The 24,649-nt window shown below is 24.8% G+C and overlaps 5 protein-coding genes across 5 annotated transcripts; 3 read left to right on the top strand and 2 right to left on the bottom strand.

Annotated features, from left to right (window-relative positions):
* Nucleotides 1-497: 497 nt before the first annotated feature.
* On the top strand, nucleotides 498-2,375 carry PmUG01_12046200 (conserved Plasmodium protein, unknown function; the record flags this gene model as incomplete). Its single annotated transcript, XM_029006678.1, has 1 exon — nucleotides 498-2,375. One exon carries the CDS (start codon nucleotides 498-500, stop codon nucleotides 2,373-2,375), a length of 1,878 nt encoding a protein of 625 aa, XP_028863143.1.
* Nucleotides 2,376-2,732: 357 nt separating this feature from the next.
* Nucleotides 2,733-6,079, bottom strand: PmUG01_12046100 (conserved Plasmodium protein, unknown function; the record flags this gene model as incomplete). The annotated part of the gene is made up of 2 exons (XM_029006676.1): nucleotides 2,733-2,907; nucleotides 3,102-6,079. 2 exons carry the CDS (start codon nucleotides 6,077-6,079, stop codon nucleotides 2,733-2,735), a joined length of 3,153 nt encoding a protein of 1,050 aa, XP_028863142.1.
* A 3,236-nt stretch (nucleotides 6,080-9,315) lies between these two features.
* Nucleotides 9,316-10,306, top strand: PmUG01_12046000 (proteasome subunit beta type-2, putative; the record flags this gene model as incomplete). The annotated part of the gene is made up of 2 exons (XM_029006675.1): nucleotides 9,316-9,642; nucleotides 10,046-10,306. 2 exons carry the CDS (start codon nucleotides 9,316-9,318, stop codon nucleotides 10,304-10,306), a joined length of 588 nt encoding a protein of 195 aa, XP_028863141.1.
* A 3,939-nt stretch (nucleotides 10,307-14,245) lies between these two features.
* Nucleotides 14,246-15,772, top strand: RCL1 (RNA 3'-terminal phosphate cyclase-like protein, putative; the record flags this gene model as incomplete). Its single annotated transcript, XM_029006674.1, has 1 exon — nucleotides 14,246-15,772. The coding sequence occupies one exon, from the start codon at nucleotides 14,246-14,248 to the stop codon at nucleotides 15,770-15,772; it is 1,527 nt and encodes a 508-aa protein (XP_028863140.1).
* A 1,848-nt stretch (nucleotides 15,773-17,620) lies between these two features.
* EXP2 (exported protein 2, putative) lies at nucleotides 17,621-19,188 on the bottom strand (the record flags this gene model as incomplete). Its single annotated transcript, XM_029006673.1, has 3 exons — nucleotides 17,621-18,160; nucleotides 18,516-18,690; nucleotides 19,052-19,188. 3 exons carry the CDS (start codon nucleotides 19,186-19,188, stop codon nucleotides 17,621-17,623), a joined length of 852 nt encoding a protein of 283 aa, XP_028863139.1.
* Between the last annotated feature and the right edge of the window lie 5,461 nt (nucleotides 19,189-24,649).

Raw genomic sequence — 24,649 nt, 5'->3', positions numbered from 1 at the left:
TGAATTGTAATTTATAAATGTTCTGCAGTTAAAGAAAAAAAAAAAAAAAAAATTTTTTTTAAAGTCATAATTTTCAATATAAATTGAATTTTAATTAAGTTAATTTTTGAAGTGTATGTTTTTCCCAATGGCGTAGGGGAAATGGTATGTTTTAGTTTTTCATCAGCTAGTTAATGATACATATTATGCGTACATATATGTATATATGTTTATGTACATATTTAAATGTATGCATATATGTATATATGCGCGTATATATATGTGCTTATGCTCATATTTGTATGTCAAACTCGCTCATGAAAACTTTTTCCCTGTTTGATAAAAAACGTTAAGAAAAAAATGTCGTAAGGGTAAACATACATACTATTGTTTGTAAAAGTATTAGAGCTTTTCACCTTTTTGCCAAGTTTTTTGCAAGTATTGTACCGTTTTCCCGAGGCAGAGACCATCGTTTTTTTATGCTCCCATCTATATTTTCCCTTTTGCATATTTAAAAGATGAGAAAAAAAATTGTGGTAATTACACATAACATATTTGTTAAAGGAAGTTCCTTTTGTATCAAGCAAAGAAAATGGGAACATCCTTTTTTTGGTAGGAAACAAAACATTGCTACTAACATTTCAGAAAATAAAGAAATAAAGATTAAAGATATTGGGGATATAAAATTAAAAAGTGTGAAAAAAAATAAAAATATTATAAAGGATGAAAATAATGATGAAGATGTATATATAATGAATGGGAAAATACAATATGCGCAAAAAAGTAAAAAAGGAAAAAATGAATTAAAAACAAAACATCCACATAAAAAAATAAAATCGTCAGACAATGCGAATAGTGTATTATATACTAAGTTCAGCGATAGTGTGAAGAAGAATAACATAAAAGAAGTCGATGAAATAAATTTAAAGGTAAACAGTTTTGAAGGGCTAAAAGTAGGAAAACTTAATACTGAAGAGAAAAAAATACAAGTCAAAAGGTGTCTGAATGACAACACCAAAATTAATGATAATCATAGTAATGTAGTACCTATAGTAGTTAAAGATAATGGTAACGTAAGTAATAGCCTACTTAAGAATACTATATCAGAATACTCCACTACTCATGATGAGGAATATAAAGCCGTTCAATGTGAAAAAATAAAACCAGTTGATTTTTATTCCAAGAAACAGAGTAATGAACCACTGTGCAGGTATGATTTGAAGAACGATGATAATTTTTTTACACGTAACCATGAAGTAGAAGCTCAATCAGGTAGTATTGCTCACATGAATAGTACTTCCCATATGAGTAGTACCTCCCACATGAGTAATACTTCCCACACGAGTAATACTTCCCACACGAGTAATACTTCCCACACGAGTAATACTTCCCACACGAGTAATACTTCCCACACGAGTAATACTTCCCACACGAGTAGTACTTCCCACACGAGTAGTACTTCCCACACGAATGTTTCAAAAAGTGAGAGTGAAAGAAACTGCGGGAAGGATGAGAAGGCAAGGAAAAGTCAAGGCACAAGTGAAGCAAATAGCACGAGTGCAAACCAAAATGTAGATACAAATATTCCTCATAAAAACAACAGTAATAAAATTGTTAAACATGATATATATGAAGTGTTAAATGAAATTAATCTGGAAAACAATAAAAAAGAAATAGAAAATTTTTTAAATTCATTTTTATTATATAAAAATAAAAACTCAACTAGTATAATAGGAAATTATATAAGTTTATATTTCTGTAATATACTAAGTGAAGATTTAAAAGATTTAAAATATACATATTTTGATGGGGTAAAATTATGTGTTAACACATTTTTTAGTGCTCTAAAGGAGTTAGACGAAGATCAATTATCAAAAATGACAAATATTTATTTAGAGGAATATTTTTTAAAAATATTTCGAATTTTAAAAACACATAACATAAATTTCCAATTTGATAACATAGAGATAGAGAATATGAAATTATTATATGTGTACAACATATTAGGGTTAGTTAGAAATGCAGGTAAAAGAACAAAAAAGGAAAATATAAAAAAGTTTTTATATCAATATATATGTGTAGAAAATAAGGATCTAGCTCAATTAAAAAGTAGTAACAAAATGAAATTCTTATCAAATATAATAAAAAATGGGGTAACAACTCGTATGCACATGTTAGTTACATTGTCTTATGACATGTGTTCATTTAATACCGTTTCGTCCGATTGTATTACAAAAACAAAATTTAAAAATATAAATCTGGAATTCATATTTGAAAATCAATTGGAAAATCCTTTTTTCTCGTTACATTCCCCCGATTCTATTGATTTGAAATCATCGGGATGGTATCTGGTTGACGTGAATCAAATATTAAACGGAAATTTACCGTACGAATGAATTTTACTGCAAAATGAAAAAAAAAGAAAAAGAGGAAGAAAAAAAAAAAAAAAAGTATAGAGAGGGGATAGGGAAAATTGATTCCCATTTTTATTAGCACATACATGTGCGTAATTTGAAGAGAGTTCATTTTTTTTTTTTTTTTTTTTTGTTTGTATGCAAGTGCGTAGGCGCACTTGTGAATATATGTATGTAGATATAAGTGCAAAACATATATACACGCTGTTTCATTCATTTGATAAAAATATAAACTACAAAAAAGCTGAAATAATACTTAAAATTTTCTTATATTTGGCGCATAAAGTAGTGAAGAATGGGATAAAAAAACAAAACAAAACAAAAAAAAAAAAAATCCCTTTACTCGACAAAAGGAATTTTCATGTAAAACATATCTTCAGTTAATTTGTCCATTTCTTCCAATTGGGGGAAAATTTTGTACAGATCAGTTGCATCGGAATAACTTTTCTGTTCTTCTTCGTAGTACTTGTCCACTTCATCCATCTTGTTTTTTTTCTTCTGCTTTTCCAGGTCCCTGTATGAGAAAAAAGGAAAAATGAAAAAATAAAAAAAATTGAATTCTTCATTCAAATCGTTTGTATAAATGTACGTACTTATGCATGTATATATGTATAGATGCGTACACGTATATATGTACGTATGTGTATATCTTCACATATATACAAATATTCATGTACGCCGAGGATCGCTGTTTAGTCTCTGCCCTACTCTTTTATCATGTTCAGAATTCTCCTAAGTTGGCTGTTCTCGGGATCAAATAAATCGCCCCGAAAATTATCATTATCGTTCTCAACAATATGTACATTTTTTCTTTTCTTTAAAATGTGGGCCTTGAAGACCTCAAGTTGTTCTTCCGTATGAGGTTCCACATCTTTTGCTGAATTTTCATACAAGTTTATAGTTTCTTCAACTAAGAGATAAATAACAGGCATTTTACTGTTTTCTCTGCATTTGGCTTGTTTTTTTTTTAATATTAAATCTTTTATATAATCAAGTGGATTGATAAAATTTTTATATGCTTTTAATAACTCTCTTTTTACATCTTCATCAATATTTAAGTTCATAATATGCTGTTTTGTAATTGGTTTTTGATTATTTAATACTAAGTTTATTCTTCCTTTTTTAGTTTCATAACTACATGGATATATAAATAATTTATTTTTTAATTTTTTTAAATCTTTTAATACATAATTTAATTCATTTATGTTAAGCTTTTTCATTTTTTCATATAAATGTCTATTATAATTATTAACCAATTCTACTGTTAGTTCTTTCGGGTTTTCATATACAAAATCAAAAACAGTGCTTGCCAGTTCTTCACATTCAACTTGTAAAAGTTCTTTATATGAGTTTTCATTTAACGAAAAGTAATCAGCAACCATTTTTCTATACATTTTATAGTTATCCTTTCCTAAATAGGCCAAAATATATTCCTCCCTTATACTCGGGTAGAGATGATACGCTTTGTTAATACCAGAATAATACGTATCACATATATGCTTCAATGATTTAAAGCTTTTATCTATATTGTTTTTATTTAAACGATATTCTGTATCTTTGTGTAGTTCTCCCCTCATGATGTATATATTATGTTTTTCGAAAAATATTTCTTCAAATATTTTTTGATCCAGTGCTTTATTCCTTTCTATATACTTACTTGGCATATCGCTATTCCCATCACTGATGCGACCCTCATCCCTGCCAATACACTCACCACTTCCGCTACTTACATATGTGCGAACATCCGTCTCTTCTGCATTGTTATCTCTTTTCGGATCACGTTCCTGTATGTTCTTTTTTTTTTCCCTAATACTGTTGAGTATGAGCATATCTTTTTCTCTTTTAAAATAAGTATTATATACTTTATTTATTGTACTATTGGGCAAGTGAAATATATTACGAATATTACGCCTTTTTATATTATCAAATCGAGTAAAAAAAATGTCTCCCTTTTTAAGGTTTTCATAATCTATGTACCGCTTCTCTATAAGCGTAATAACGTCTTTCACGTTTTCCCCTCCAACTTTGCTGCATCCGGTTGTTGCTACGTTCGCGCTGTGTCCATCTCCACTATTACCACTACCAATATCACCATTGTTTACGTCGGGCCTCAAAATTCTAGTGGACAGAATAACATAATTATTGAAAAAGCCGAGTACACTGGAGGGATACCTCAACTTGTCATCATACTCCGTAACAATATTTTGCTTACTCGCCATTTTTGTCATAAGATTATATATTTCTTGGTTTAAGGTATCACCATTTATCATACTACCTTCATACATATTTTTATCTAATGTTTTATTAATAATTCTAACGTAAAGAAGTTTTTCTTTTTTATATATATAATCATCAACATTGATGTACTTTAATGCATCTACTTCCTTACAACCGTAGAGTTCTTCTTTAAACTTTTTGAATTTTTCCATATATTCCTTTTTAGACATACCTTTTCTTTTTTTGTTTTGTTGTAATGTATTATATTCATCATAATCATCCTTCTGTATTTCCATTTGAGAAAAATTTTTTTTTTCTTCTTGTCCTTCATCAGATGTATTAGTACTATGTTTCATAAACTCGTTAGTGATAACTTTACTTTTTAATTGATCAAAATTACGTAATATATTTCTTGTATTAATAATATGATGAGATTTTATTTTAACCTTTATAGTATTATTTTTGCTTTCAAATATTTTTACTATTATATTATTTCCTTCATTACAGAAATGAGATACTTCTGCTTTGAAATAATTATTCTCAAATAAATTCTCTACAATGACTGTATGTTGTAATTCTTCTAACTTTTCATTTAAAATATGCTTAGCATATTTTTTTAATGATAGAAACACATATTCTAGCTTCTTATTTACGTCAATTATGTATGCACTTAGTTTTTGTGCTAGCCCCTTCAATGAATTGAGTAACAATGTTTTTTCATCCTTGTCCTCTTCATCATATAGTAAATATCCTCTAATACAATCATTTATTAAAACTACAAAATATTTATTTCTTACATTTTTTATAATTTTTATAAAAATCCTTTTTTCTAAATTTTTTAGTTCAGTTAATTTGTCATAAATTTTCTCTTTCCTCTTACTTATTTCATTTGTGTACAACTCCCCCACAATTTCGTCCTTTTCGTTTATTTCTTTGATTAAAACTACGCAGTTGGATGAATCAGTTGAATCGGTTGAAGCATCAACATCGATAGCATCAGTTGACACGCTTAACAAGCTTGACGCGCTTGCACCGTTAGTGCCCTTTTTGCCTTCACCATTTTCAGTCATCCTTTTCAACAGTTTACTGTACAACGCCCTTCCAATCAAATTGGAGTTGACGAGGTAGTCATACAAAAGCTCGTTTTCTAGTAAGTAATTATTCTCCCTTTTTATAATAACTGTATCTTCATTCTCATTTTTTAATTTAACATATATATCATTATTTATAACATCATACACTTTTCCAATTTTTAATTCTCCTACATTTATGTTATTATTATCATTTAATTTATTCCTACACCTTTTCTTAATATTATCATATTTTCCCATGAACATTATTTTATTCTGTGTAACATTACTACTATTATCCAAAAAGAAACGAGGATAATTTATCTTCTCCTTATAACCCCAATTATACTTTAGAATGCACACAAACAGGACGAATAAAAGGGTAATAACGTTTGTCATTTTTCTTGGGATGGAATTCCTTGAACATTGTTATTTTTGTCCATTTGGTCTATGCATCCGTTCATGGTAGGCATTATATACATGCGCGCATATATATGTATATATATGTATGAATGTACATACGTATGTATTTATACGTATGCGCACATATGTACACACATGTTTATATTATTTCCCACTTGTAATCAGTTTATGAGAGACGAGCTTAAAAATTTTCAAGGCATTGTGTTATTTACTTGTAATTTTTATAAAAAATTCTCACAATTAAAACATAAAGTGGAAATTATCCGGGAATGCAATATTTTACCCTTATTCAAAAAGTTCATTTTTTTGTTCTCTATTTTTCCTTCCATTTGTAAATGCATTATAAAATGCTAATTTTTTTTTTTTTTTTTTCTTAATTTTTATTGTATCTTTTTTTTTTAAGGCTTCATTAAGTTTTTATTACGTTCAAATTTTTAACAGTCATGGTAATTTTTGTTGATGAATTTGTATTCTTGTTCTTGACCTTAATTCGGTTTTACTTTGTTCGTACAAATATACACATAAGTACATATATTCACATATATATATGTATATGTATATTGCATGTATTTATAGTGCTATTTATTATATTCCCTATTTCTATTTTAATATATACCCCATATTTTTGCTATTTATTGTGTACCCTATTTTTTTTTGCTATTTATTGGGTACCCTATTTTTTTTACCATTTATTCGAAGCTATAATTTTTGCTATTTATTGGGTACCCTATTTTTTTTACCATTTATTCGATGCTCTAATTTTTGCTATTTATTGTTTCGCTATTTTTGTATTATCAATTTTTTTCAGCTCTTTATTTTATATTTACATTTCAAACAATGCAAAGCTCCTTAAAACCTTTTAGAGCTACTAATACACGCAGCCATATTTGTTTCTCTTCTTATTTAAGCTTTGAGTAAATAATGGATCAAAATATGCTCAAAGAAGTTTTATTCGTACTTTCTCAATTTTTTTAAAATATTAGCAGTTGGTGTAATTCGGTTGTTCTGCTCTATTTGTTTTACTCCATTTATTTTACCCTATTTGTTTTGCTCTATTTTGTTTTATTTTGCTCTATTTCGTTTTACTGTAAAATGTTTTGTGTACCCCCTTTTAGCATACCATAAAAATGGAAGTTTTTTCGAGATGGGATTTATATTTTTTTGTTGTTGTACGTGAAAAATAGTTGAGCATATTTTGCAAAATCGTAAAGCATTTTTTTTGAAAAATAAAAAATAAAAAAGCAAAATCTTTAAAAGACACTTTTGAAATATTAAAAATTTTGTAATTTTTGAAAATTAGTAAATTAAAAAAAATGGGTGTATGTTTGTGCACCTTCTGCTAACAATTTTGGAATAACCACATATATATCTATATAAATTTATGAGCATATATATATATATATATATATATATATATGTATGTATGTGTGCCCCTATTTTCATGATCTTTCATTTTAAATATATTTTTGTTAAGGAGATTTCACGCATACTCCTTTTCACCTTATCACTACCCGAATCATACATTTTCATATTACGACAAGGATGTCTTAATAAACGCACTATCAAGCAAAAATATATATAATCAACCATATATACGTATAATTACACATATGTACATATATATATGTACGTGCGTACGCACACAGTGCATATGAACTAATTGTCGCTTTGACAATTTATTAAATATCAATCATATAATAAGAAAAGGCTTGTAAGCCTACAATAATTTAAACGTAACCTACAATATTTTTTAGAAAAAAAAAAAAATAAAATAAACAGACGGTACATAATAAAAAATGTAAATTAGAGCATAAAATAAAACATCTTTAAGATTAAAAAATTAAATATGATTTGGTGAAAACTTGCATTCGTTGTTAAATCAGACAAAACCTTCAAAAAATAAAAAATAATAAAAATATCCTCAATTTAATAGTCGCCTTTTAAAAAACAAAAACAAAGATACAAAAAACACACACAAACAAACGCGAACACATATGAATGTATAAATGCATATTTTATTTATCACCAAAATACCGATGAAATTTTTATAACGTCTTACATGTTCTAATGCGAATTAACGTAAATATGAAAAATCATATTTCTGTCGCTATGCCAATTTTTATAAAAAAAAATTGTTGATATACTTTTTTCAAACAAGAAACATATGTGCATAAATAATAGCCTTCCAAAAAAAATTAGCGATGTTTAGAAATATTATATATACCATTTTTGCACATTTTGAAAGAAACACAAAGGGGAACAGATGAAATATGGGAAAAAGGAAAAAAAATTAAATAATTCGACATATTACACCTTTGTAGCTTTTTTTCGTTTAAATATAGTACACTATGCTGAAAAAAAAGGAATTTGTAGCATAGCCTTTATTTTAAGAATGAAATAAATAAATATACAAACAGGTAAACGAACGAACAAACGAACGAACGAACAAATAAACGAACGAACAAATAAACAAACGAATAAATAATAATAAGAAAAAATGGAATGCAATACTATAAATAACGTAAAAATAAATTATAAGCAATTTGTAAAATAGGACTAAATATTTTTATTAAAAAAAAATATTGTAAGTACGAAAAGCAAACTTTTACAGTTGCTACATATACACCCTTAACACAATAAATTTGTTATTGAATTGGAAATAAGCTTAAACTTTTTCAGTTAACTTGTAAAAAATACTCCGGAATTTTAAAATTTCTCACTTCAAAAATTTCGATACTTTGACAATTACATGGTATGCTACAGTTTTATCAAGTTACGAAAAATTATCGTCATTTTATGTGCGTACATTTTAAAGCTCATGTGCATGAAGTAGAACAATATCGCCAATCAAATAACTCACATTTATATATTTAAGTACATTTATTTATACGTACATGTATTTATATGTATATTTCCTAATCAGCCATTTCGTTTGCATATATAAATATATATTTATTTCTGTTTTTAAAATTTTCTACGTATCATTAAATTAAAAAAAAAAAAAAAAAAGAGATAACATTGTACATCTTCAGTTCAATCATGTGCCCATATTTTTGCCCGCTTTAATTCTTGATGCGATTTCAATTCATCCTTTGTGATAACATTTTATCGCTACATTTCACTTTGTCACATCATCACTTGGTGTTTGTTAGAATTTCAAGTGCTCGTATATCATTTCCCTGAACTTCCTTCCATTTTTACGTTTTTCACCTATGGATACACTAATCGGTTTAAAGGGAAAAGATTTTATAGTACTAGCAGCAGATACGTATAGTATTAACTCAATTATAAAATTAAAAAATGATGATAAAACAAAATTTTATGATATTAATGGAAACAAATGTTTACTATTAGGAGGTTCCATTGGTGATCGTATTCAATTTGGGGAATTTATTAGAAAGAACATTCACCTATATCAGTATCAGAATTCAACTGATTTATATGTTAAATCTTTTGCTTATTTTACAAGAAAAAATTTAGCTTACTATTTGAGGAGAAACCCATACGAAGTGAATTGCTTAATAGCTGGCTTTGACAATGTAAGGGATATATATGCATAGAGAAAATGGGGAAAAAAGAGAATGATCTTTTCGCTCATTTTTTTGGAGCATTGTGGAAGTGTTTAGGCATATGTAAATAAGTATGCGTGGGTGTGTTTGTGTGTGTACGCGTTTAAGTATATGTATGTTTATGTATATGTATGCTTATGTATATGTATGCTTATGTATATGTATGCTTATGTATATGTATGCTTATGTATATGTATGCTTATGTATATGTATGCTTATGTATATGTATGCTAATGTATATGTATGCTTATGTATATGTATGCTTATGTATATGTATGCTTATGTATGTGTACGTTTATGTATGTGTATTTATGTGCATGCATACGTGCGCACGTTTTAACGTTGTTGTTCATACCTTAATTTCCACTCATAGAAAGATGGTTATCAGTTATACTGGTGTGACTACTTAAGTAACATGGATTCCGTAAACAAAGGGGCACATGGATATGGTGCCTATCTGGTAAATGCAATTTTAGATAAATATTATCATGAAAATATGAATTTAGAAGAAGCATTACTTATTTTTAAAAAATGTTTTGAAGAACTGAAAAAAAGATTTCTTTTAACACAAATTAATTACGAATTGAGAATTATGTCTGGTAACAAAATAGAGGCACAACACGTAACCATTTAATTATAATAAGATAGAATACTTTTTTTTCTACCCCTTCTCCCATGTTATTCCTTTTTTTAAGTATACAGTGTGGTTTCCTTATGCTCATTTATGCATGCACACGCGCACATATCTGTGTACATATGTATATATATATTTACACACATGTATATATGTATTTATACATATGTAACATTCCCAATTTTTACATGCATCATCCTTTCATGAAATAAACCGTGCCCACAATTATGTAGACATGTCCACTTGTACCTAAATGCTCAAATATAGGTATGCGTGCGTAAATGTACACGTGTGTGTATTCCTTTTTTCCTTGCACTTTAGAAGTTGTAAGGTTTTATTCTTATGCAAATTAAAATTTTTTATTATTTATAGCTATTTTATAGTATAATTAATAATTAAATTTTAAATATGATTTTTTTTTAAAAAGAAAAAAATGAAAAGGCGAAAAACAGTATTGAACTGAAATACATAACCAGAAAAACAAGAAAAGTAATTAAATGAGGTAATAACGTAAGGCAATAAAATGTAGAAATAAAATGCAGTAATAAAATGCAGTAATAAAATGCAGTAATAAAATGCAGTAATAAAATGCAGTAATAAAATGCAGTAATAAAATGCAGTATTAAGATGCAATAATAAATTGCAGTAATAAAATGCAGTAATAAAATGCCGTAAAAACAAAAAAGTAATAAGCTCGCAAGATTATGCATCTGCAGAAACTCCAAATAAGTTTCCTCTCAACCAGTACTATTGTTTATTTTATTTTTTTTTCCTGTCATTAAAAATGCTTAGAACATTTGATAATGGTTGCTATACACTATGAGCCAATAGTATTACCTACATTTGCATTCGTAGTTTTCTCCCATTCTACCAGCAGGAACACCAAAAGTATAGCCAATTTTTTCTTCTTTTTACGAGTACACATATTTGCTGTTATGTTATGAGACCTATTCCTCTTTCATACAATGTGTATCTTGGTTATTTATTCTCGTATAAGAGTATGCTGCAATTACAAAAAAAGGCATGGTTGTTAGTAGTACTAAAAAAAAAGAAATTAAATTATTTTGATTTGTCTTCCATCTGTACATTAATAAAGGAATAAAGGGGAAGGACATAAAAATCATTATTAATAAAATCAGAACAAATTTAATTGAAATCATCCTGAACGTTAAAGCAAATTCAAATAATGATCAACTTGGATATAAATTAAAATAGTACTTAAAAAAAGAAGAAAAACTAAATAAATTAATATTAATGTTAGTGTTTGAAATTCCGATAAATGTTTTTGCCCCCACTTTTTACTCTTTAGTTGATATGTGTCCTTTTTTGATAGTTATATTTTTTATTCTATCTATAACTGTGCAATTTATTTTTTAAATACTTTTTACCGTATTATATATTATGACTCAGTACCATACTATAACGCCCTTACGAGTATAGATAACAAGTAAATTACACAATATTTCTGTGCTCTGTTATGTAGTATTTAGCAAATGGATAAGTGCAACTCACTAACTTTGCTCTTTAGTTGCGTTGTTACGTATATATAATATACGCACATACATATTCATATACACATATAATATATACACCCATACATAAATTTATATATATATATATATTTGTAAATTGAACTTTTGCTATACTTCTGAATGAACTATTTTTTTACTATTTCATTCAATATATTCGATAAGAAAAACAATCCAATTCTGTGCATTTTTCAACCAAAAAAAAAAAAAAAAAAAAAAAAAATTTAACCCTTGAAAAGTGCAAAATTGTTCCATAATTTAGTACATAAGTATGTATGCGTGCGCAAGCACGTATACATATGCTTTGTCATTTTCTTTTTCCTTTTCGCTTAAACCTAATTGCTTGCCCTGTATGATGTTCATATAACTAGTTCTCTTTAATAACATAATATAATTGTAAATAAATAATTAAAAAAGGTTTTAAAGTTAATGAAAAAAATTTTTGCCTTTTTTTTTTTTTTTTTTTTTTTTTTCCCCTATTTATCAACCCTAATGCAAATTTATTCCCTCAACATTTTTTTTTCTTCTCAAAAATATATTCATTATAAAATTCCACTTATTTGTGAAACATAATTAGCTTCATTGTTTTAGATGATATTGAAGATGTGCATTTGATTATTCCAATACAACAAAAGGTTGATACATAGTTTATAATGAAAAGTACAAATTTTAATTAGCTACTTTATATATATTTATCCTGCACGTTCATATTTTAGGGAGAACACAATATGTGGGTGGAACATCTTTACAAATACAATATATATATATATAAATTCATGTTACATATTATACCCAATTCATATTATAACGTACTACTCTTTTTTTGCATTAACTGATGGTGTAATGAGTACATAAAGGATTGGTCTACATTTTTAGTGTAGTAGAAAATATGCACGACGCTGATCTTTTTGGTGAAATTTTATACATCAAATATATTGAATAAATTTAAAAAAAAAAAAATAAATATAATTCCCTAAAATGAATAAACCTAACAAATTATATATTCTCATGTACTGTCTTTCATTTTCTAAGAAGTGCTTAATATATGTATAAATACTTATATATATAATAATTTTTAAAAATATATGTCAAGCAAATATGCCCAGCAAAATATTATGTTCCTATGCACTCGTATCATCAAAATTTTTTCAAAAAAGAAACACTGACGAAACAGTATATAATACGTCATCTGTGCTTTTATATTATATATATGTATGTATATAAGTATGTATATATGTATGTATGTATATATGTATGTATGTATATATGTATGTATGTATATATGTATGTATGTATATATGTATGTATGTATGTATATATGTATGTATGTATATATGTAAGTATTTATGTAAAATAAGCAACAAAATTAGTACGGAATTAATTGCACAGTGACCCATAAATATTTTATTCGTTTTAATACTTATACAATTTAATAAAAAAAAAAAAAGGAATAATGGAATAACGAAAACAGATTTAAATGAAGATGTAAATTAGACCCTTAAAAATGAAACACTTTCTATGGCACTTGATCAGTTGAAAAAAACATTTGCAACCATACGAAAGTAAAAAATGAACGAGCAAAAATTATTTACTACAATATATACATATATATATATATATATATATAAATTTATAATATGTATGTATATATATATTTATAATATGTAAGTATACATATATTTTGAAGAAAAGCTATGTTAGCATTTATATTGCTCATTTTACGAATTTTTTATTTATCTCTGTGTTGATATATTACTTGCATAATAATATTATACGTATTATTCTTAAAGCGTGAAAAGGTACCACTGAACACGTTTTATTGGGTTTGTCGTGTTTACTTATTTATTCTTCTATTCCTTTTTTTATTCATTCATTTAATTATTTATTTAAGTATTTTTTTATACATTTATTTAAGCATTTATTTATTTATTCGTTTATTTGTTTTATTTTTTCCCTAATTGTTTAAGTACTTGTAAAAGTTACGTAGAATATTTATTATCTCATTTCATCACCATTTTTTCTTAGTAACCAGTTTATAAAAACGTTTTAATACAAATTTAAAAAAAAAAAAAAATAATATTGTGGTATAGTAATATATTTTTTATTTATTTATTATTATTTTGTAGAGAAATAGTAACTAATTTTTGTACATATTATTTTAATCTTAAATAATACAAAAAGTAAATATAAAAGAACAACATATTATGAAATATTTAATAAAGGCATCCGTGGAAGGGCAATTTTGAAGGATTGAGAAGCTCACATTGAGAAAACTCTGTAAGCTCGAACATTCTTCTTTCTTAAGTAGCAGTTTGTTAGTACATTCATACATATACGTACATATATTTATATTATACATGACGAATGTGCCTGCATAATATTACCATAGTAGTCCGTAAATGCCTTAAAAATGGAGTTCGGGGGGAGCAATTACTTTCGGTTTAGGTTAGCGTTAAGTATGATAAGCGGAAAAGCTATTACAATTAAAAATATTCGAAGTAAAAAAAAAAGAAAAAAATATATGGTAGTAGGGGATGATGAAGAATTAATTGTAGGGTTACAGGAATATGAGGCTAAACTTTTAAAACTTATTGATAAGTTATGTGATGATACCATTATCAAAATTAACGAAGATGGAGACGAACTATATTTTAAACCAGGATTTTTAATAGGTAATGTTATTGATGAAGTACGAATAAGTGATTTAAATAATTCTTTTCATTGTGGAAAGGAAAGGAGTATAACATATTTTCTTGAATTTTTACTTATGATAGTCCCATTTTTTAAAAATCCTGTAAAATTATTATTAAAAGGAATAACAGATGATTGCATTGATAGCACTGTATATACATGTAAAATAGTGAGTGAGCATTTTTTTAAAACATTTTTAAAAGTTGATAACAACTTTTTAAATATTAATATTTTAAAAAGAGGAATAAAATCTGACTGTTCAGGTGAAGTATTATTTTTTATGAATAATTTAAAAACTATTAATTCTTTTGATATGCATGATAGTGGGTTGGTTAGAAAAATAACTGGAACAGTAGTAAGCAAAAATATTTCATTAGTTTTTCGAAACAAATTTATTAATTTTGCAAAAAGACACTTACAAATTTTTACCCCATACGTTAGTATTGAAATTGAAAAAGTAAAAGGTAAAGATGATTATTTGAAAAACAATTTTATCTCTTTATCCTTATTTGCACACACCAAGAACAAATGTATTTATGGGTCTGACTTGTGCATTGACGAGCCTTTTCTACAGCATGTTAAGAACACGCTAAAACGGGTTAAACCAAGCGATAGGACTCACATGCAAGAGGTACCGTACAACAATATGGACATTACAAAAATTGTCGAATGTGTAGCTAATCATGGGAGGAAAGAACATGAAGATATTGAGGAGAAAGGTCAGTTTGAAAATGAGAAAAATATTGATGACTGTACCGAAGTTGAGAATGAAAATAGTTCCCATTTAGAGAGTAGAGATGATGAAATACAAACCCAGTGTAAAGACGAAAAGAACATGGTTCTAAGTAATGACAACATATCATGTTTTATGGGACAAGAGTGGTATATTAAAAATGATAATGTTATCGGTAAGATGACGTGTAATTTACGAGATGCTGAAATATATGAAAGACTTGGGTTTTTTATTTCCCTAAAAATGATGAATGAAATAAAAGGATTATCATCAGTTGATACAAATTATCAGTGGTTGCCATTATTATATATGTCCTTAGCAGAGGATACTACTGTATCAAAAATTTCTCTAAATGTTGTTAAGCCATATTCAATTGCTCTCATTAGATTGTTAAGAGACTTTTTTAATGTAGTATTTGATATTAAGAAAGTAGAAAAATCACAAATTGATTTTTCGTATATTATCAAGTGTGTGGGTATAGGATATCGTAACTTTTCGAAAAAGACCTTTTAAATGAACAAAAAAAACAAAATGGCAAATACGTACACTCTTATATGTGCATGTACACTTGTACCTAGGAAGTATTCTTCGAAATATGAAGTTTGTATGTATATATATGTACATACATGCCTACATACATGTGTACTACATGCATTTGTGTTTACATACATACGTACATTTACGTATTCTTATTTTTTCAGTATAAGCTAGTTTAAAATTTTAACTTAAAACGCGTGTCATTTTTCATTTTACTCGTATTTGCCAATTACACTTCCCATCTTCACTTTAGTATGTTCAACGATTTAATTTTTTTTTTTTTTTTTTTTTTTTTGTTTAATTCGTCACTATATTATTATAGTGGGAGAAATATCATTCGAAATTTTTGGAAAGACATTTTATATTTTTGTAGAGGCTATGCATGAACTTAAATATGCTGTTTGTTTTTAATTTTATAAATTTCATTATTCCTTTTTTGGCTCCATCATAACATATATGCATGCAAGTATTATTAATACAACATTTTTTACCATTATTGTTTGCTTGTACAGTATTAAATATATTTTAGAGTAATCATTCAAAACATATTTTAACATAGGCTTTAATACTATTAAGTCCCATTTTTCGTAATAATTTTTTTTTTTTTTTTTTTTTTTTTCTTGCTCTTCTTTAGCCCACATTTTTATATTTTTAATATATGATATATATGGTGAATTATCCCATCTCAATTCATTCTAATAAAAAGAACTAAAACATTCTAACAGTCGGAATTTTCTAAATATCAAAATTTTCTTTTTAAAAGATTAAAAATAAAACAGTTCATTATATATATATATATATATATATATATATATATATATATATATATATAAGATTAAAAGTGAGTGTAAGAATTATTACTTTTAAAAAAATCCCCAAAAAAAAAAATGCTATAAAAAAATAAAAATTAAAAAATCATAACTTAAATCTAAAAAAAATTACAATGTGCATATATATATATATATATATATATTAACAAAAACCAAAAAGAAAATAAATGAGTGTGTAATACAATTCGAAAAAATGAATAATAGAAAAAAAAAAAAAAGGAAAAACTATACATTTAAATAAAAAAAAAAAAAAAAATCGAGTATAAAATAATATTAATGCTATATAATAGTGTATAATAAAGCTATTATGATAAATTAGCAATAATAAAATACTAATAAATATGGATAAAATAATATTAACGTATTAATAAAATTTTTGTAAAATTGCATTAATATATATACATATATATATAACAAGGGAAGTGTGCTAGGACGTGGACAAGGAAAGAAATGTTATGGTGAATATATGAAAATGAAATTATCCTTTTAAAAGTTAAAATATATACAATATTATATATATATATATATATATATAATATATATATGTATGAATTCTTTTTTTTTTCGGGTAACATTTAATTTAAATATCATTAAGGTAAAATTTTCTTATATCATCTTGCATTAATAATAAATTGTGTTATTTACGAATACGTATACCATATCATAATTAAATACCTTTTTTTTTGTGCAAAATTTTTTTTTATTTGATTAACCATCGTTTAATGGAGTATATATTTTTAAATGGAATCTTTTCTATGGGTATTTCTATATGTTGAAATTCTTTGTGGTAAGAATACTATGTATCATCCATAATACAACACATAAAAAAGGATACACATTAAAATTTATTATTTCTTATTTCCTTTTAATCTTTCTGTTACACATATTTTTCATTAATTAAAGTCGTATACATGTATATATATAAATTCTTCCAATGGTTTCATTTTCATAAATTTTTGCCTATAAATGGCAATATCAGTTTCCTCTATCCACTTCATATCTTATCTTTTGGTTTTTTTTCATCAGTTTTCTTAGAATTAAATATATCATCTTTAAATGTTTCTTCATCAAAAGTATCATCTTCATCATCATCATTCTGGTCATCTTCTCCAGTAACTTCTGTATCATTCGTTGATTTATTTGAGGATGCTACATCAAATTCATATTTACCCGATTCAATATTCTTCTTTGACTCCATAGTTTTTAATTTCTCCTCCATATAAGATGATAAATGTTTCAAAGTGCATTCTTTAGGTAAGGGTGGAACCATCTCTGGTGTTATACGTGTGTAAAATGTGTTTGATCTTCCTATTTTCAAATATGGCTCTGACACCCAGAATCTGTATATTTGTGATTTTAATATTTGATCTATTTTTGCTACAATTAAACCTGGATCTTGTCTTAATTTTGTCGAGAAGTTATTTTTACATTCATTCAATATTCCGTGCAAAAATAATAAAGGCTTTGATTCAATGGAATACAGAGTGTTGTTGTAAACTGCTATTGTACATTGGTCCCATATTTCTCTTAATGCCTGTTTTTAAAAAAAAAAAAAAAAAAAAAAAAAAAAATTATGAACAGTTCATAAAATGTGTAAAGGGTAATAATTTGATATAATATTGAAGCATGGAAAAAAAAAAAAATAGTATTCATAAAACTGAAAGTTTTGATCTTTAATATGTGCACTATAAATACATATATGTAAAACAAATTAATGCATAATTTTTCTTTCTTTTTTGCAAGTGTAAAATTGCAAAAAAAATTAATAACATAGGAGGAGGATGCAAAAATATGCCACACACACCAAAAACATAAATATATATATATATATATATTCAATAAATTATGCACAAAACTGGTTGATAAAATATATATTTAAAATAACTTACTTTTTCAGTCTTCCTTTCAATAGCATTGTCTCCTACAATTTCTCTGACTAGTAATATCCACCATACACGTGACCACCTTAAAACTTTTCTATAACGCACTACTTTTTTAAGTTTATGAATAAGTTTTGTTACTGGGTCCTTAACTCCGTGTTCATACAGATCTTTTATGGTTAAGCTGTGAGTAAGAAAAAAAAGAGCAAGGATATAAAAAAAGGTTAATAAAATTGAAAAAATAGCAAAAATGGCAAACATGGAAAACATAGCAATCATTGCAAATATAACAAAAATAAAAATAGATATCAATAAAAATTATAAAATAAGTTATCATTCTAACATATATTATTTTTATATTAAAACAAAATAAAAACAAAGAAATAACTTGCACAAATGTAAGCACACAAAGAATACGTTTTACCACTAACAACAACTGCTTGTTCATTAACCAGTTCTAAATATACATATTTATATATATAAATTTATAATACATCACAAAGAACATTGATACAAATTCTTTTTTTGTCATGTTCCTTTCTTACCTAATTGGGTCTTTAACGATAGTTGTCAAGGCGCTTGTTGCGGCCAAATCACCATAACCACCACAGTACACTACATTAGTAGTGTTTTTGTATATTACGAAAAACAAAAAAAAAGATAAAAAGCAGCTTATTTTCATTTTTAATAAAAGAAAAATTAAATAATAATGTATAATGTGTAAGAACTTATTTTTTTATGCATGATATAATCTTGTGATATATATCTGTATATCACATATACCAATTTTATAAAAATTAAATAAAATTCAAAACAGTACTAAAAAATTTAAGTTTACATATATATCTATACAGTGAGAATGTATAATGTATGTGTATAAATGTATATGATGTATATAAATTAATAATGTTTACGAAATTAAATATATATGTGTAAGGATATAAATTCATATATATATATACAAATGTATTTATATACATGTACATATATCTTTATTTTAATATAAAAAGACCTCAATGAAAAAATTATAAATTTTTAATTTATTTAAATATGGGATTTAAATATAAATAAATCTTTAAAGTAACTGTACTAAAAGAAATGTAAAAAAATTAAAATCAAATAGGGTGTAATATTTAACTAAAAAAGAGTCAAAAATAAAAAAATTTTATTAAAAAAAAAGGTTCGATAAATAAACAATTTCTTCTTTTTTATTTATTTTTTCGAAATAGAGCAAAAAAAAAAAAAGAAAAAAAACATTCTTATTCCTTCTCTGATTGTACAAAAAATAAAATGTAACAAAAGGGGAGGGGGGTTAAATAATGGCATAAGTATATATATTTTAAAAAAACATATAGTTTATAAGTGTGATAAACTCATATATATATGTATAGAACCAATCAAAACGAACTTATTTGTATAAATATGATGTATTTAATAAAGTATATATAAAACTTTTACAAAATTATGTACTTGGTAAAATATGTGTTAACTTCTTAGTAAGTAAAACTTATTCATTATGATAATTTTTTTATATTTATATGAAGTTTTTTTTTTATTTATTTAAAAATGTAACTCTTATAAAATAACAGATATGTGATTATACATAAAAATATATTTTTTTGTCACAAACGAATATTTAAAAAATTTTATAAATTATACAAATATAAATTAATCTTATATATTATTGTTAAAATTAACACAGCCAATCTGTTAACACAGTTTTTTTTTTTTTTTTTTTTTTTTTTGATTTTATTAAAGCTTTCTAATAAATTCATATATGAAAAAATAAAAAGTTCTTAAATGTATAATTATAAATTTATATAGATATATAATAAATGCTTAATTCACACTGCTTGCCCAAACAACCAAAGAAAATTTTTTATTTTGTTCTCTTAGAAAAATTAAATGAAAACCTGACACAAAAAAAAAAAACAGAGCGTTCCTGAATATATATAGATTTAATATAACTTCATCCTATAATATGTAAAAAGTAGTACTATATATTATAAACATGCATACACCCCCTTTCTTTTTGTTGCCTATTATTTAAGTTAAACTTTAATTGCATGCAAAAGTAAGTGCAATAGATATAACACATAATTGTAAATGTAGCAATATATTGTTACTTAAATGAAATAGCAATATTATATTAAAACACAGTTATTTATTTTAAGTGAAAAAGTAATGTTAAATAAGGACAATAATTATATGCATATATATATGTGCTTAAAAAAAATGTGAACTCGATAAATATTGTGTATTTATAAATATATATATAAACGTACAATAACAAGTGTATTAACTTTATATATTTACTGCATATTATTATATATATGTGTTTATTCATTAAGAGTTCAATTGAACACTGTTGCCTTTTTTTGTTTTTTGAAATATAACTATTTAGCACAGAGTTCAATTTTTCGCTGCATTAGTGAATTTAGTGAACACGTTTCCGAAGTTCTTGTAATGTAATTTCACTGCTAACAATGTTTATTTTTAAATTTACGTTCTCTTTATATTTACTTAATTATATAAGTACTATTGTTACATAATGTCAGGTAAACCATTTTATATTTATTTGTAAAAATTTGCTGTTTTTTGTTATAAAATAGCGTTTTATAAAATTTTTTCTTTTTTTTATTCATTAATATAATACATTTATATTACAGGCTTTTTCCCTATTCTTTATAGTGAAACAAAATTTATAACCGTTGTAGAAACAGTTTTTATGATCTTTTTTTTTCTCGTGTGATTAAAATAAGTAGTAGTAAAATCCATTCCTTTTAATTAACCTTTAAATCAACGCCATGAACAAATTTCATAAAAAAATTAATTGCGTTTATTCAATTTTAAATTGAATTTTTCGCATATGCACATATTTTTATACATATATATGTATAATATATATATAAGTATATGCGTGTATATAAAGTTATAATATAACACGTTGTTGTAACAGCTGTAATAATGTTAATATGAAAAAAAACATAAGTTTTTTAATATTAGTTATATAACAAAATTTATGGTAAATTGCTTAACGGTGATATAGAAAATATAAAAGGTATATTTTCACCATGTAATAACACTTTTTATGTAAGCATAAAATATTATGACCAACGGGGTGGCTATTCGTTTATGCATATAAATAGATATAAACTACGAACAGACCTGTACGTATATATATATATAAATATATATACATTTATTTATCTTCATTTATATCCTTTTTTATTTAAAAAAGGTGTATATACCTATGAAAAAGAAAAAAAAAATTATTTATAATATATCATACGCATTCGTAAAACATGCTAATTTATGACTTCTCCCATTTTTATTTTCGTATATATGAAAAAAAGAAAACACAGGAAAAATATGTATTACTTTTTGCTTTAATTTGAGTAAATCAAATGGTGAATAATATTGAAATTATTTAGAAACGAAAAAAAAATTTTTTTTCGAATACCATCCTTTTAAAAATAGTAAAAATTCAAAAAATATAACTTTTATAATAAAAAAATTTTTGACGTTAAAATATGAAATACTGGAACTTGAGTCAAAAAAAAAAAAAAAGGAAACTCACAATAATTTTATTTAGGTACTACATACTTATTATCTAAAATTAGATATTCGTTTTATTTTTAACGGTTATAAGTATTTGTCGTTCACCATATTATTTTACTGTATTCTTTTTCTTATATTTTATATGGAAAATTAAAACGTCCTAAATTTTTTTTTTTTTTTTTTTATTATAAAATATTATACAAGAAAAATGATTTTCAACTTTGTTTTATATTTCTCAAATTTGCTCTTTTTTAAATATATTTCAAATTATAATGCCCAATTAATGTTGGTATATTTTATAATTAAACATAAATTTTTGATAAATTTTTTCTTTTTTTCACACACTTTGTAATAATTTAACGTGATCAAATTTACAATATTAAATTAATAGTTGATAACATATATATTTTATTATAAAATATTTATATGTTTTTACGCTAGCTTATTCATATATTGATTATACTGTATAAAAATAGGAATATTACACATACGACTATTTATATATATATATCAACAATTGCGTATTAAAAACTTTTTTCTGGTTTATTAATAAAACATTTTTAAGTGTAGAGGGGGGGGATATACTTTTTATCATTAATATACGTTTATACAGCAATGTATAAAACATATATCCATATGTTATGTCGTCTGTATGTGTATACACATTTTTTTAAATGAGCTATATAAAAAAAGAGAGGCTTGAAAAAAATAAATAAAATGGTATTCCATAATGCCATTATTTTATGCCCCTGGAAAAATAAAAAAAAGAGAACATTAAAAAAATATAAAAGTATTACTTTCCTATTTTTCTTATTTAATTAACACAAATTTGATAAAGGGATTAAATTTTATTCCGAAGGAGAAAAATAATTTCCTTAAATGGTATCAGCAAATATATATTTCTCTCTTTTTTTTTTTTTTTTTTTTTTTTAAATATCTATAAGGAAAAAAAAAAAAAAGGTCAACTTATTATCTTTACAAATTATTAAAATGAAAAGAAAAGCTACGTTTTTTATATAGGGATAAATTTTATACTTGTACATAATTCTTTCTCATACAAATTTGACAAAAATCGAATATTTATTGAAATTTTTCAAATCTCAAAATTTGCTAAAAAATACGAACAAGAAAAAATTAAAATCAGAGGTTCATCTCATTTTCCTGTGCACTATTTTTATCAAGAAACATGCAAAAAAAGAAAAAAAAAAAAGATTGTAAGTAAAATAAATATAAAGATTGTAAGTAAAATAAATATAAAGATTGTAAGTAAAATAAATATAAAGATTGTGAGTAAAATAAATATAAAATATGTAGAAAATGAATAGAGGAATAAAACAAAGAACTGATGATAAATTATGTGTAAGGAATATTTTAAAAAATACACATTAAAAAATGTATGAAATGTGAATTCTTAAACGCTGTATTAATTTTAAATTAAAACAATATTCATAAAATATAAACCCACAAAATTATTAGAAAAAAAATTTTAAGTAAAAATGTGAAAAAAAATTATGGGAAATTTATGGTTATATTACAATTTTAAAACATTCTTTTAAACAAATAAGAAAATAATGAAAAACATGAATATGTCTTTTTCTTCTTTTTTATTTTTTCTTTATTCCTTTTTCTATTTTCTTTTTTTTTCATTTAACATTTTTGGTAAATATGTAGAGATTTTATGAATAAATCTTAAAAAAAGGAAAATGTTTTAAATAAATTTTGGTGTAATATATGTATATGTGCTATATGCTAAACAATTTTTTTTTTTCGTTTTTCTTTCGAAGAAAAAAAAAGCTATTTATATTGTAGAGAGCTACTATTCCTTTTACAAACTACGTACACTTAAGCATAAACATAAATATATATATATATATATATATATACATATAGTACAAACATCTTGCATATGATATTTTTTGTGTTTCACCTTTCTACCGCTTAAAAGTGTACACAGCTTGAGTTTATTTCATTTTTTTCATTGTAAAAGAATTGATTTTTTCTTACATTTTTAACATCATCGATATTTAATACCTAAGAAAAATTCCTCTTTCCGCATGAGATGAATATACATATATATCTCTATATTACCAATTTTATATATATATATATATACATATATGTATTGTGTATATATTTATATATGTTATCTTGTATACGCATTCTTTCCTTATTTTAAGGCCTTAATAATTTGACGAGAAATAATTTAGTTTTTAGCCTACAAAAAACATACTGTTTTTTGTACGCCGATAATAATACCTTTACCGAATAAATGAAGATCAGATACTCATTACTTTTTTTTTTTTTTTTCATGATTTTGAATATTCATTTATTTTTTCTTGGATAACCTTAGATGAAATATTACAGTGTATTAATTTTCACAGGGTAAAAAAGGAATAAATTTTTTACCTCTGTGAAAAGAAAAGATAAAAAAAGTAGAGAAAGTGAAATATTAAGCAAAAAAGAAGTTAGCTAAAAATTTTTTGATATAGAAAAATAATCAAAGAAATTATTAGTGCTATTAGCGACATACTTAATAAATTAATTAGCAGAATAATTAACTGTTTGATTAGCAGAATAATTAA

The sequence above is a fragment of the Plasmodium malariae genome (assembly GCF_900090045.1).
Source record: "Plasmodium malariae genome assembly, chromosome: 12".
Lineage (NCBI taxonomy): Eukaryota > Apicomplexa > Aconoidasida > Haemosporida > Plasmodiidae > Plasmodium > Plasmodium malariae.
The sequence above is the reverse complement of the archived record's forward strand: the minus strand, read 5'-3'. Positions and strand labels throughout refer to the sequence as shown.